Source organism: Adiantum capillus-veneris, chromosome 15 (genome assembly GCF_014529385.1).
Source record: "Adiantum capillus-veneris isolate H3 chromosome 15, ASM1452938v2, whole genome shotgun sequence".
Classification (NCBI taxonomy): domain Eukaryota; kingdom Viridiplantae; phylum Streptophyta; class Polypodiopsida; order Polypodiales; family Pteridaceae; genus Adiantum; species Adiantum capillus-veneris.
This window is the reverse complement of record NC_140945.1, coordinates 72,544,100-72,557,614: the sequence shown is the minus strand read 5'-3', so window position 1 is coordinate 72,557,614 and position 13,515 is coordinate 72,544,100. Positions and strand designations below refer to the sequence as shown.

General features: G+C 43.4%; 1 protein-coding gene across 2 annotated transcripts in view; it reads left to right on the top strand.

Annotated features, from left to right (window-relative positions):
* The window catches only part of LOC147440882 (HNH endonuclease), a 76,054-nt gene extending 65,908 nt beyond the window's left edge, over nt 1–10,146 (top strand). Inside the window, exons 6-7 of one of the 2 annotated variants that reach the window (XM_086482694.1) lie at nt 9,593–9,676; nt 9,795–10,146. In XM_086482694.1, coding sequence (XP_086338820.1) covers nt 9,593–9,676; nt 9,795–9,929 — 219 coding nt within the window. In that variant the 3' untranslated portion in view covers nt 9,930–10,146. The other variant, XM_086482695.1, reaches the window with a different exon arrangement.
* The last annotated feature ends 3,369 nt before the right edge of the window (nt 10,147–13,515 follow it).

Genomic DNA, 13,515 nt, shown 5'->3' with positions numbered 1-13,515 from the left:
TCGACGCTCCATCTCTTGACGCTCCGTCTGAGTAGGCCGAGGCGGGCCATACTCCTCGCATGAATCTTCCTTGTGATCCCTTCCCGCATCTCCGGATGCAGAGGGAGTTGACTGATCTTTGCCTGAAGCCATAAGTGCCGCGGAAAAAAAAGGGATCGGATTTCCCGTAGAAGAGAAATCGGCCGTGCTCTGATACCACTATAACAGACTTGGATACTCCAAGTTGAGAATCTACCACGACACCACAAATAATCACTTCAAATAGTTCAGAGTTCACAGTTCACATTCGACAATGGCCCGGCGGAATTCCGTGCCTAGAGATATTGGCCCCAAAGACTGATGCCCTGTCACAAGGTGGGCACCACATGCTAATAGAAAAGAACAGACTGAACAAACTTTTCACACTTCAATAACAACTGAACTGAAAGAGAGAGACGACACGTGACATGGAGTGGTGGAATTCCATCCCAGAGAGTATTGGGCCCAAACCTTGGCGCCCTTTCGGTATTTCTTTATATTGCATCAACATAGTAGAAGCCGGTACTCCAGACTCTGCACCTTCTCCAGGAAGTATGCTAGAGAATGAGCCCTAGCCTCATATTTAAAGGTTCTTGACCTGAAAAGCAGTTACAGTAAAAAGCCTTTAAAACTCAAAAGCTTCTGGTCCAAAAAGCAATGCCAAAAGCTGTCAGCGTAATTTACGAAAATCAGTACAGCCTGCCACGTCATCAGCCAACGCAAAACGCGGAAATCCGTACAGCATGCCACATCATCATGCCAACGCAATTTTCGAAAATCTGCCACGTCATCAGTTTTCGCTGTGTTCGGATCCTGCTTTATTTTCTTCCTTTATGTCACTTAGGGCCTCATCGAACGGGGTCCCCATAAGTTGGTAGTTCTTGCTTCGTCGATTCCTGAACCTATAAATAACTTCGGAATCACTATCATCGGTATCTTGCTGTTCCTTTTCAGGGAGAGTTTTGTAGGCGGAGGAATTTATCCTAAGGAGTTTTGTGAACTTAACTGTACCACAAATAGTGATTGTTGTGCCTTTTTAGACCTTAACATTTTTCAGACTCCCTTGGGATTAGAAGTAGATATCTATGATAAGCACCTTGAACCAAAATATGCCAATCTAAATATCATCCGTATGCCTCACATTTCTTCGATCACTTGTCTTCTAGCTAAGTACGGTGTCATTTGCTCTCAACTATTTAGATTTTCTCGTCTTTGTGCTAGTAAATCTTCTTTTTTGTTCAATCTTGCCATCTTATTTCTTTACTAGTTGAAAAAGGATACTCATTCAAAAGAATCATAAAAAACGTTTGTTCAGTTTTGCATCGTAGTAAGTTTATTTTTAATGTTTCTTCCTTTGGAATGTTCAAGATAATCAACAGTAAATTCAATAGAAGCAGGGAGCTAAAAAGCCCACTTATTGTTTGGCTTAATAACACCTTATGTTGTTTTTGATCTCTAGCGCTTCTAATATTTTTACTATAGCTTGACAAATGCTAGCCTTTATCATGGCCAAGTATGCCCATCACCTTCGGAGGGTGATAGAAACTCAGCTCGTTGGTTTTGTAGAGTACGTTCAAAGCATGAATGACCTCTATACAAACTTGCATCTACTCTTGGGCACTGGCGACGTGAGTAGGGATGTGATAGCTGTTGACCAAGCTATGCATGATAAAGGTGATAATCGTTTTCTTCTTGTTTGGACGAGCAGCGAAGTTGAGGTCACATATTGTGAAGTTTGGATCTTTGCTCTTCGTTGGTTTGTAGCAGTATTCATTTTTCGATTTCGTATTTAGCTTACCTGAGGACTTAAGAATGTGTTCCTTTAGTTTCTAGAATTAAGTTTTTAAGATTGCTATCTTTTTTTTGCTTAAAGTTGAGTACTTGTTTTAAGCCAAGTAAGTTACGTCAACTTATTTTACGAATGCCTTTTCTATAAACAAAAAATAAATAAAAATAAGTTAATAATGTTTTGTTTTATCTAGTTTTGTTTTGTAGCAAACAAAGTGATTTAGTTAGTTTGTTTTTGTTTTTGTTTTTGTTTTCGCTTTTCTTTTCTTGTGTCCCTTGCTTTATAGTTTTATGAGTGTTTTTTTCCCTCTTATAATTTGTGAGTTTAGGCTATTCTGAACTTATGAAGGTTTATTTATTTATGGGGGGGTATTGTTGTTACTCATGGCCTGGACCTAGATGGCTATTTGCGGGGAGAGTATTAAGAAGTCTAAGCAGTGGTTACTCTCAGTACCTCCAAACGACGCGGTCTGGGGGACGTTTGGTTGTAAAAGGCTTCTATATCTCATTACCCTGGCCTTTTTAGGTTATTTGCGGGAGGAGTGATGAGGGAGTCGTTGAACAGATCATGGCTCGGACCAAGATGGTTGTTTGCGGGGGCAATGTTCATCGACGGCTTTATGTTTCTATGTCTTGTAGCATGCATATGTGAGCATTTGTGTTGCATTGTGATGTGCCAACCACTGAATATTCCTTATTGGATGAGATTTGTCTGGGAAGCCAACGACCCAGGATATCAAGAGCTCCGATCTGGAATGAGACTCCTTATTGGATGAGATTTTTCTGGGAAGCCAACGACCCAGGATATCAAGAGCTCCAATTTGGATTGAGAAACCTGATTGTCCCTCGGAATGACCCTCGGAGATTTTGACTTTACTTGAGTTGTTTTGTAGATATACAGTAATCACAGACGATTACCTTCTTTCAAGAAGGGGGGATGTCACAACTTGCTCACGTGTCAAGCCATTAAAGAACGGAACCAACTTGCACATCCCAATTGAGGGGCCTAAACCCTAAGAAGCAGAAGAAGTTCCCACCAGCTTATGGGACCCTTTTGGCATAGAAACGGATGATGTGGCAGTTGTATGGACAATCTGCAAAAAGCACTGACATGCTGACGTGGCACCTGTACGGATTTCCGCAAAACGTGCTGACAGGTTTTGGCCCAGTTGCTTTTGAGTTTGAAACTTTTCATGTAATTGCTTTTCATAGGCCAAGGGCCTTTAAATTTGTGCCATGGGCTCATTCTTTGGCACGCTTCTGGGTGAATGTGCAGAGCGTTGTCATGTGATAGCACGTCCATAATAGGAACGTGTAAGGTGCAGCGGAAGTGAATGTTGAACTTTGCTCAAGATGAGTGCTCCGAATTGTGCTCAAGGTTCCTTTTACTTAGGGAAGGGAGAGCCTTCCGTTCCTTTAGTGAGAGAGTGCAAGTGATCTCAAACAAAGTGGATGAACACTGTGAATGAAGGTACTGAGACTGAGAGATAGAGAGAGAAGAATACGACACCAGTATGTTGTCAAACCCTCCTCCAAAGGCCCCACTCTCTATGGCGAGAGCGGTGTACTTGTGATTGCACAAATCTCTACAATGCTTGGACTTGCCGACGATGTCGACGACGAGACGGGCTGAAATCTGAGAATGCTAAGGGCTGAAATTTGCAAATCTTTATCTGCTGAATTCTGACTCTATGTCGGCGACAATGTCGATGACGACGATGCGATGGCGACGCGCTGAAAACGTAGATGCTGAAATCTGCGTTGTCCGGGCTGAATCTGCAAACTTCGTGGAATCTGACCGTGCGGCGAGGATCTGCTGCGGGAAGGTGAGATCTGCGAGGTTTGGGGGTTCTATTGTGGGTACTGACTGCTGAAAACTGAAAACGCTGATGCTAACTAAGGCCTTGTCGCGAAGATCTGCAAAAACGCTGATGGTCTCAGGCTGATGCAAAACGCTAGGGCTGAAACTGCTATCTGCTGTGGAATCTGCTAATGCTAGGGAGTCCGCTGTCTTCTGTTGTCACCGGAGCTGATCTGCCGTGCAAAAAACGCCAGGGCTGATCTATCTTGCAAAAACGCTAGCTTCTCAGATGGGCTGAAAACGCTAGGTCAGTTGCGGGGTTGGTCTTGCTGAGAAGTTGCTTGTCGAGCAAGTGCTCCTGCTACCTCTTCTGCCAGAAAGTGCTAGCGCTGGGTTTTCTTATATAGTAACTTAGTGAATTTGCCCTACCCAGTTTCCAACAAAAGTCACTTAAAAATAATAAGTGAAAAATGTCAAAAGTAGGGAAAATAAGTCTATGCATTGTAAAAATGCTCCTGATGGGTTCTGATGGAAATCTGATGATCATGCTGTGTGCAACCAGAGGATATGCATCTAATCTAAGTGCCTGGATATGCACGGTCTGCGAACAGGCTCACAAAAGTGCCAGATCAAGTCCTAATCTAACTGAACTGAACCCATGTCATGAAGTAGCTTGTCGACGTACACATAGGGTTAGATATGTCACGTGACATCCCCTCCTTTTCAAAGTTAGGTATTGGTACCGAACTGTATGGCGTCGAGGGAGATCGCCAACAGCGTCTGGAATCTTGTGAAGGACTCTTCGCCGGTCCACTCTGATGCGTGGGTCATGCGATACTTGAACTTCATAAAGTCTGCAACGCTTGCTTCTTTGGGCCGCGCCGAAAGCGACACAGTCGTCTGTGTCTCCTTCAATGATTCAACTTCGTCTATAGTCATGCGTCTACCTTCTTCAAGAATCTCCGAGGATGAAAATTCCTGAAAGCACTTCCAACACAAAACCATGAACATACCTATTCCATGTAAAGTGACTGGAAAAATACTATTCCTTCAAAAAAACTGTGCATGCATTTCAGATGAACAGATAGACGGAGTGCCAAACCGTTCATCAAACACACGCAAACAATGGGGTCGAATCGTGACTTTCTGATCCAAGTGAATCAATTGTGGCAAATCACAATGGACATGCCCATGCTTGATGCTCAATCTTTCTTGTGCTTTTTCTGATACTGTGTCATGCGAAGGAAGAGACATGGAATGTGGCTTCCGTGTCTGCAAACATTTTATCTTTCCATGAGTAATCCTTATACATCCGTGCTCATTCATGAGTGAATCGTGCTCAACGTACAATATGTCATGCCTATGAAAAGGGATTACATAAAGACACTGACTAAAATATAGGAAACGATCACGAATGAAACACTCAAACAATGCATGCTGACTAATCATTTAAACACATAGTACTTCCTGTGAGGGTTCTTTGGACCTAGGCTCGAGAGCCAAGATCGGTTCTTCCTGAGGGGGTTCTTTGGACCTAGGCTCGAGAGCCAAGATCAGTTCTTCGTGATTGATTGAATCTGCAATGAGGTTAGCTTCATTAGAAAAAGCATCTACTAACCCATCATTCTTGTGAACAATCACATCGTAGTCATACAAATCATCATGCTTGTCATCGTGATCCAAATCATCATGCTCATCATTATCATGCAATTCATCATGCTTATCATCATGCAAATCCTGCGTGTCATGCTTTGGAGAAGAAGAGATTGAGAGAGTTTCATTTTCCCAAATCTCTTGCATCTGTGCATGCACTTGAGAAAAGAGTCGCAACATCTCTTTCATGTGTCGGTCGTTCATTGCTTGTCTTGCTTTGTTCTTGCAATCAAATGTTGCTTGTCTTTCTTTGTTCTCGTGATTAAATTCTGCTTCTCTTTCTTTGTTCTCGCGATCCAACTTTGCTTCTCGTGCTTTGGCTTCCAAGCGTGCGTGCTCGTGCTCACCCTCTATGGCTGCCATTCTTTCTGCGGATTTACGATCTATGGTTGCCACTCTTTCTGCTTTTTTTGCTTTGCGTTCGAACTCCCTGTTCATCATCATCTTGTCGAAAGCCTCCATAGGAGTTAGTGCAATCCTTGGTGTAGATGGGGAAGGGGGAGGGTCAGAAAAACCTCCTGGTGAGGAAAATTCTTCTGCGCCTCTCTCATGCTCATCACCTCCAAGCGAAGTATCCATTCCGCTTCGAGTGATGACCATCCACTGAAGTCGTGGGTTCTTGTGGTCTTGGGTTCTTAAGTTCACAAGGAACTTGGGTTCTTGAGTTCTTGAGTTCTTGAGGTTCTTGCGGGTCTTGAGGTTCTTCTTTAGCTTGCAATCTGAGTTAGAGAAAGATCTTCTCTTCACCCAAGTTCTGCTCTTTTCGGCGAGCACACCCCATGGCGGCCTCGCGCTCACACCAAGGTTGCTTTTTCCCACCTCATGTCGATTGACCGGCCGCTAAGTGCACGGTCCGCTCTCAATGAGTGAAAACAGAGCAAGGGGATGCTGGACAAGCCCTTCTTTCTTGGGTTTCCTGTCACTCTTCAAAAACACGATTAGGATCGACACGCCCAAGAGGTCTTGGGTTACGTGCAACCTCAACAAGCAATTTTTTTTTTGTTGTTCTTGTGGTTCTTTCCTTGAGTGATACAGAACACTGCCAAAGCTCTGATACCAATGTAAGGTGCAACGGAAGTGAATGTTGAACTTTGCTCAAGATGAGTGCTCCGAACTGTGCTCAAGGTTCTTTTTACTTAGGGAAGGGAGAGCCTTTCGTTCCTTTAGTGAGAGAGTGCAAGTGATCACAAACAAAGTGGATGAACACTGTGAATGAAGGTACTGAGACTGAGAGATAGAGAGAGAAGAATACGACACCAGAATGTTGTCAAAGCCTCCTCCGAAGGCTCCACTCTCTATGGTGAGAGCGGTGTACTAATGATTGCACAAATCTCTACAATGCTTGGACTTGCCGACGATGTCGACGACGATGAGGACGACGACGAGACGGGCTGAAATCTGAGAATGCTAAGGGCTGAAATCTGCAAATCTTTATCTGCTGAATTCTGACTCTATGTCGGTGACGCTGTCGACAGCAACGATGCGATGACGACGCGTTGAAAACGCAGATGCTGAAATCTGTGTTTTCCGGGCTGAATCTGCAAACTTCGCGGAATCTGACCGTGTGGCGAGGATTTGTTTTGTTGGGACGTGAGATCTGCGAGGTTTGGGCGTTCTACTGCGGGTACTGACTGCTGAAAACTGAAAACGCTGATGCTAACTGAGGTCTCTGCAAAAACGCTAACGGTCTCAGGCTGATGCAAAAACGCTAGGGCTGAAAACTGCCATCTGCTGTGGAATCTGCTAACGCTAGGGAATCTGTTGTCTTCTGTTGTCGCCGCCAGGGCTGATTTGCTGTGCAAAAACGCCAAGGCTGATTTGTCTTGCAAAAACACTAGCTTCTCAGATAGGCTGAAAACGCTAGGTTAGTTGCAGGGTTGGTCTTGCTGAGAAGTTGCCTGTGGAGCAAGTGCTCCTCTGCCTCTTCTGCCAGAAAGTGCTAGCGTTGGGTTTTCTTATATATTAACTTAGTGAATTTGCCCTACCGAGTTTCCAACAAAAGTCACTTAAAAATAATAAGTGAAAAATGTCAAATAGGGAAAATAGGTCTATGCACTCTAAAAATGCTCTTGATGGAAATCTGATGATCATGTTGTGTGCAACCAGAGGATATGCATCTAATCTAAGTGCCTGGACGTGCACGGTCTGTGAACAGACTCACAAAAGTGCCAGATCACTTCCTAATCTAACTGAACTGAACCCATGTCATGAAGTAGCTTGTCCACGTACACATAGGGTTAGATGTGTCACGTGACAGAACGGGTGATGAATATCGCGATGCATGTATTTAGATGCGTGGTAACATTCTCTATAAATGTGCATATGCATGCACAATATATAAGGTAAAATTATATACCTTATCTAAAAAATTATTTTGAGTCATTTTTCTACCTCACCTTATGATAATTAGTCCTCATGCATATTTAGTATGAAAAAAACGCGACATAAGCCAATGCATTAGTTTGTCTTTTTCCTACCATGCATCAACTTTCAAATTCATATTAATCCTCTCATTAATTCTAGTCAAGGACTGCATGGTATGATTATATCCGCGATGATGCATCGACTATTGGAAGCAAGTGCCAACATAAGAAAACCCAAGACTTCTAAAAGCTACATTCGGCTAAAGAAAAAGGGCACGTGGCAAGAAGAAGACTTTTACTAGGACTAAAAGATCTCTAGAAGAATAAGTGTCATCACCAACAAGGAGATATTTTGGAGAAGCAAATATCACTCATATTCTTCACATGGAGGCAAAAGTAGCTCGACACTCGTCCAAATGCTCCACAATATCTTCTTCTTAAAGGAGACAACCTCACCTATAAATAGGTCTCTTCTCCCTCATTTGGGTATTGTATTACATCATACTGCATTGTATCGTATCAAACCAAGCTAAGCCCGAGCCTCTCAACCACTCGTTCATCAAACCTATCCAAGCTCTCACAAGCCAAGCTCTCCTACTCTAACAAGCCAAGCTCCTCTACTCCAATAAGCCAAGCTCTCATGAGCCAAGCCGAGAGAGAGAGAGAGAGAGAGAGAGAGAGAGAGAGAGAGAGAGAGAGAGAGAGAGAGAGAGAGAGAGAGAGAGAGATGAAATGAAATGTAATATTAACGTCTTGAAAAGGCCAAAATGACGTATGAAACCAAAAGGTTACATGTGGTGAATCTAATACCAGGTCTGGGTGCAAAAAGTTCAAAGAATTGAAAAGAAAATAGTGGACGGGAGTGGGGTGAAAGCTGATACAGAGGGGGGGGGGGGGGGGGGGGGGGGGGGGGGGGGGGGGGTTTGTGTGTGCTAATACAATGGAGCTCTTTGATAGTAGAGATATCGGTATCCGAAAGGCTGTAGAGGGTCAATGTCTTCCAAGGTAAGCACTCTGTCGGGACGGCTCCTATATTGCGCCGGTATGGTATGGATCCTTTGTCGCAATCAACATCGATTTCGCCCTCATCCGTGGGCGACAGGACCGCCCCAACTCTATCGCCCGATCATGCAATATGCCTCTGGTGCTGCTATGTTGTGGGGACTGCTCGAACTCCTCTGTCTGTGACTGAAAGAAATCTGTAATCTGCCAGTGTCGCTGGTTCTCTCTCATTGTGCCCCTCTGCAAGAGGTCCTCTCTGTGTCTGCGAATCTCCAGTAAGTATAATCCTAGGCATTTCTGATGCTGGTATCTCATGACTCTAGAAAGTGGTCCAAAACCCTCTCTGAATAGATAGTGAAAGCGGCCTCGTATCTCATAGTATACTGGGCAGTAGTGACATATGTAATGTAGCTCTGTCTCGGGCTCTATCCGGCACACCTGAGAGAGAGAGAGAGAGAGAGAGAGAGAGAGAGAGAGAGAGAGAGAGAGAGAGAGAGAGAGAGAGAGTCCTTTGATTCAGCCACCAAATTGAAAGACAAACTGGTCAATTCTTTGGCCCCTGTCGAGGGCTTGCATGTCTACTCCTTCTGTGCCCCTCGTTGAAACTTGGGAGACGGTCTATTGAAAGCACTCACTTATCTAAAATTATATGCCTGCATGGCTTGAATGTTAATCAAATAGCGTTTTTTAACTTTGTCAAAGCATTTTTGCTTTTGTTTCTTCCCAGGCATTACTCACCTGTTCGCTTGCATTAGTGAAGCATTGACTCCACTTTTTTTTGTTTGTTTGTGACTGCTCGGTACATTATTCTCAAACATGAAGCAAACTTTCTGCGCCCAGCGATATGCAAGCACAAAACACGTTCTCTGAGTGTAGCTGTTCTATTGCCGCGTGTAACAAAACTCTTTACATAGTCCCGGATTTTATTGAGCTCGATGTGCCGTCTTTGCAACCTGGTGTTATGTAGGTGACCGCATGCACAGATTGCAATTCAAAGAAGGGCAACAAGACACTGGAAGAATCTAAAATGCAGCTCCTCAGAGCTCCAAAAGTAAGTAAAAGCGAGGAGTACATGGTTGTTGCTGACTAGCTAGCTATGTTTTTTCAAATTATATTGTACATTGGCAGGTTTCTGCAGCCTTGTTTATGTTGTGTTTTTTGCCTTGTAGGAACCACGAGACTTAGATAGCCAGAATCTTCCTTCCAATTATGCAGCCTTCAGGACCTTGCAGAACTCAAGGAAAATGCCTACAGAGTGGGTTGGCTATTTGCCAAAGCGGTTCCAACCCATGGATTATTTTTAACATTTCAGTCCACTTCATCCTTTCCCATGCTGATGCTTAGAATCTCAAGGAGCAGGTTTAAGGATTTGTACATGTGTAGTCTAATGCCTCCACAACTTGGCACATTGTACAGTAATTTGACCTTTCTTTTATCCTAATGGACACTTGTACACTTGTATACAACTGGAAGTCTTTTATATCGGCTCAGCTGCAAAGGTTTTTCTCGATTGACAGTGCTTATGTTTGACATTCCTTTGGCAGTGGTCGGAAGATGTAGGGGTTATGTGAACAACATCAAAGTGCAAATTGTAGCAGTTCGAACTCTTTCGGGGTTGGCTTCCGATAAAAAGCGCTAGAACCAACGAGGCTCTTTAATCTTCAAGTTTCTACACACACACATACACACTTTTTTTTTTGGTAAATCAGTTTTGATTAATATACTAGTGGGAAACCTTAAAGCGAGGAAAATCCACCAAAAAATCAAATACAAAGGGAGGAACGCAAAAGTGTTTTGTGATGTGAGCGCTAAAAGCAAACATAGAAGACTTGCAAGGTGTCCATATCTCCCCAATATCAAAGGCAAAACATAACAATTGCCTCATCGAAATAACGAATGAAAAGGATCCGCCTCATGCCGATGAAACATGTGAAAATTGTAAAAATTGTGCTAATGCCACAAAGACCATAGCAAACAAATCAGGCCCATGTGAAGATCGCAAGTTGTTGAAGGGAAGTCGGAAGAATACCAAAACCCAAGAATTGTGTGGGAAGTGTGTGAGGGAAATCAAAGGTGCATATAAGAAGAAACGTGGTTAAGGTAAGCCTTTGTGAAGTGACAATCCTAAAGCAGATGCTTGACAATCTCATCACAAGCGGAGCAACTAACACTAGAGTAGCTGATGCGATGCACCGCAAAGAAAGTGCCAACCGGAAGAACTCCCAACTAATAGTGTCAAAGAAACAGACGCTCCTTAAGAGGCAAGTGGGACTCCAAGATTGGAGTAAGAGCCTTTCTTCACCATTGATCAGATTTGTGTAAAGATCAAAGCCTATTATAGTGATCAACCAGCCAAGAGTCTGGCAGAAGAGAAGCATAGATATTGCGGGCAAAAATTACATCAAATGGAGTGTCCCATATTTTCCAATCTTGCATACGGCATCCATTAGCCAACGATGGAATGGGGAGGAAATCAGCTAGCATATGCTCAAGCACGCTCCAAATTGACGAAATGCAAGCCCAACCCAAAGCATGTTGTTGCCTAAGAAAAAGTATCAAATTCTAAAACGAATCCACCACATCATCCATCGTGCATATGCTTCGACCACAAAGAAACTAAGCTTGGCGTGGCGATCGATCAACCAGAGTAAGAGAGTACACCCTACTCCAATAAATCCTTTTCGAACGCAACAAATTCCTATCTGTTTGCTGTGGCATGCCAAGAGCGATGATCCGTAACAACATTCCAAACTAAGAGCTAACTAGAGGTGATTAGGCAACCAGGATGACTGACCATCTTACCAAAGACAATCTCTCAAAGGGAAGTCTGCGAAGGACCGAAGGCCAGATTGGTAACATTCTAACATAGATCAACAACCATAATTGTCCATGGCTAAGATTGCTATGCAAGAGTAGGCAATCATAGCCTTCCTTGCCAATGCATGGCAGCAGTGAAGGTCCAAAATATTTAGCCACCCAAGATGCTTCGAAGTGCAAAGTTTCTCCATTGCTAACAAACGGAGGCCTTTCTTGTGAGAACTAGTGCTACAAGTGAGATACAATATCGGACATAAGTAGCGAGAGGCAAGAGCGAGATCAATGCATCTACAAGTAAAATTGAACATATGCCATCATGATACTTTGGACAATACAAAGTCGAACATGTAACAACCATGCAGATAGTTGTCAATAGTACAATTTAACATTTAATCGTTGCATGACCCAATTGACTTGCTGGGTATTAGTTACCTGCTAGCTAATAGGATATCCTAAGTGTTTGACCACCACATCTGGATCGAGAATTATGCCAGGCCACAAAAGATGATGCCAGTCACAAACACCAAGAGGCAAGAGTTTGGAATTCTGAAAGTTAATCCTAAGGCCTGTTGCCAGACAAAATATATCCAATGCGTGTATAGTCTCTCACACATCATCTTGGTTATTGTGGAGCATGAACAACGAATCATCAACATAGGCCTGCCCTATAAAGTCATTGCCATTGGGTGCTTTCAACCCGTGAAGACGACCAAGCATAGTCAAGGGATCCAAATGCAATAACAAGGGGTGAGTGGCAATGGCATACAACAAGGTGCGGAGTTCGCAACCATGTTTGATTGAGCATCCAAAAAGCCAAGGTTCAATCAGCTCACCATCAAGATGGCCTGAAGACGTATTGTGAACATACAAGAAGTATACAACATTGGCCAACTTTGGACCGAATCCAAGGGCCCGCATTGTAGCGGCAATGAAATCCCCCTGCACTGTATCTAAAGCCTTTTCAATGTCTACGTGCATTATGAGAACATCTTGCCGTGTGCACTTGGCATATTCCATTCCAATCAACACATTAGCCAGATTATCCAAAATTTGGCCTAAAGCCTCTTCAATGTCTACGTGCATTATGAGAACATCTTGCCGGGTGTACTTGGCATATTCCATTCCAATCAACACATTAGCCAGATTATCCAAAATTTGGCCATGAGGAATGAAGCCATATTGCACGGAAGGGATACTTGTCGTAAGAGGTTCGTTGATACTATTCAATCATTTTGGCCAAGATTTTATATATAACCGACATAAAAGTAATTGGCCGCCAATGCGAGAACCGCTCAGAAAGTGCTTTTTTAGGCAACAACTTCAACAAACCCTCTTTCCAAGATATTAGCAAATTCTGTTTCGCCCATGTAGGATTCATCATGTGAAGGTTCTTTCAGAGGTCCCCAAAAGGAGATAAAAAATTCCACAGTGATCCCATGCCAACCAGGCGAACACCGTCGTCCTAGAGCAAGCAATGCTGAGTTCAATTCATTGTGCACTTCATTTTTTTTTTGTAAAATCCGCCTCCATGGCTAAAGCATCTCGAGGCAAGATAATTGAATGCACTGTAGATAACAAAATTTGGCATGCATGAAGAACATCAGCATATGCCGTTAGGGCGCCCGGGGGGGGGGGGGGGGGGGGGGGGGGCAAAAACATTCCTAAAATGGGAAACTAGGGAATCCACAAGCTCACTTTTTGAGGATGTCCAAGAATTTGGTTGGAGCATAACTCGCTTGATAATTTAAGAAGCCCTTGAATGATGCAAGTGCTTAAAAAACTGTTTTGAGGTACATCCCTTATCCACAAATGCTCCATGGCGAGCATGAGTCTGCCATCTGTCCAATGTTTATCATTATGCTACAGACACACCCTGCCAAAGAGGTGCGATTCAAATTCAGACAATAAACGTCTGTCAACTACGAGTTCGAGCTGATGATACACATGCTTGGCATCTTCAACATCACCAAATAATTGAAACATGTAATCTTTACCATAATCCTGAATTACACTTTGCACATGCGCAACAAAGCGAACGTAGGTAACATCAATATCAAGATGCATTTGGGCGAC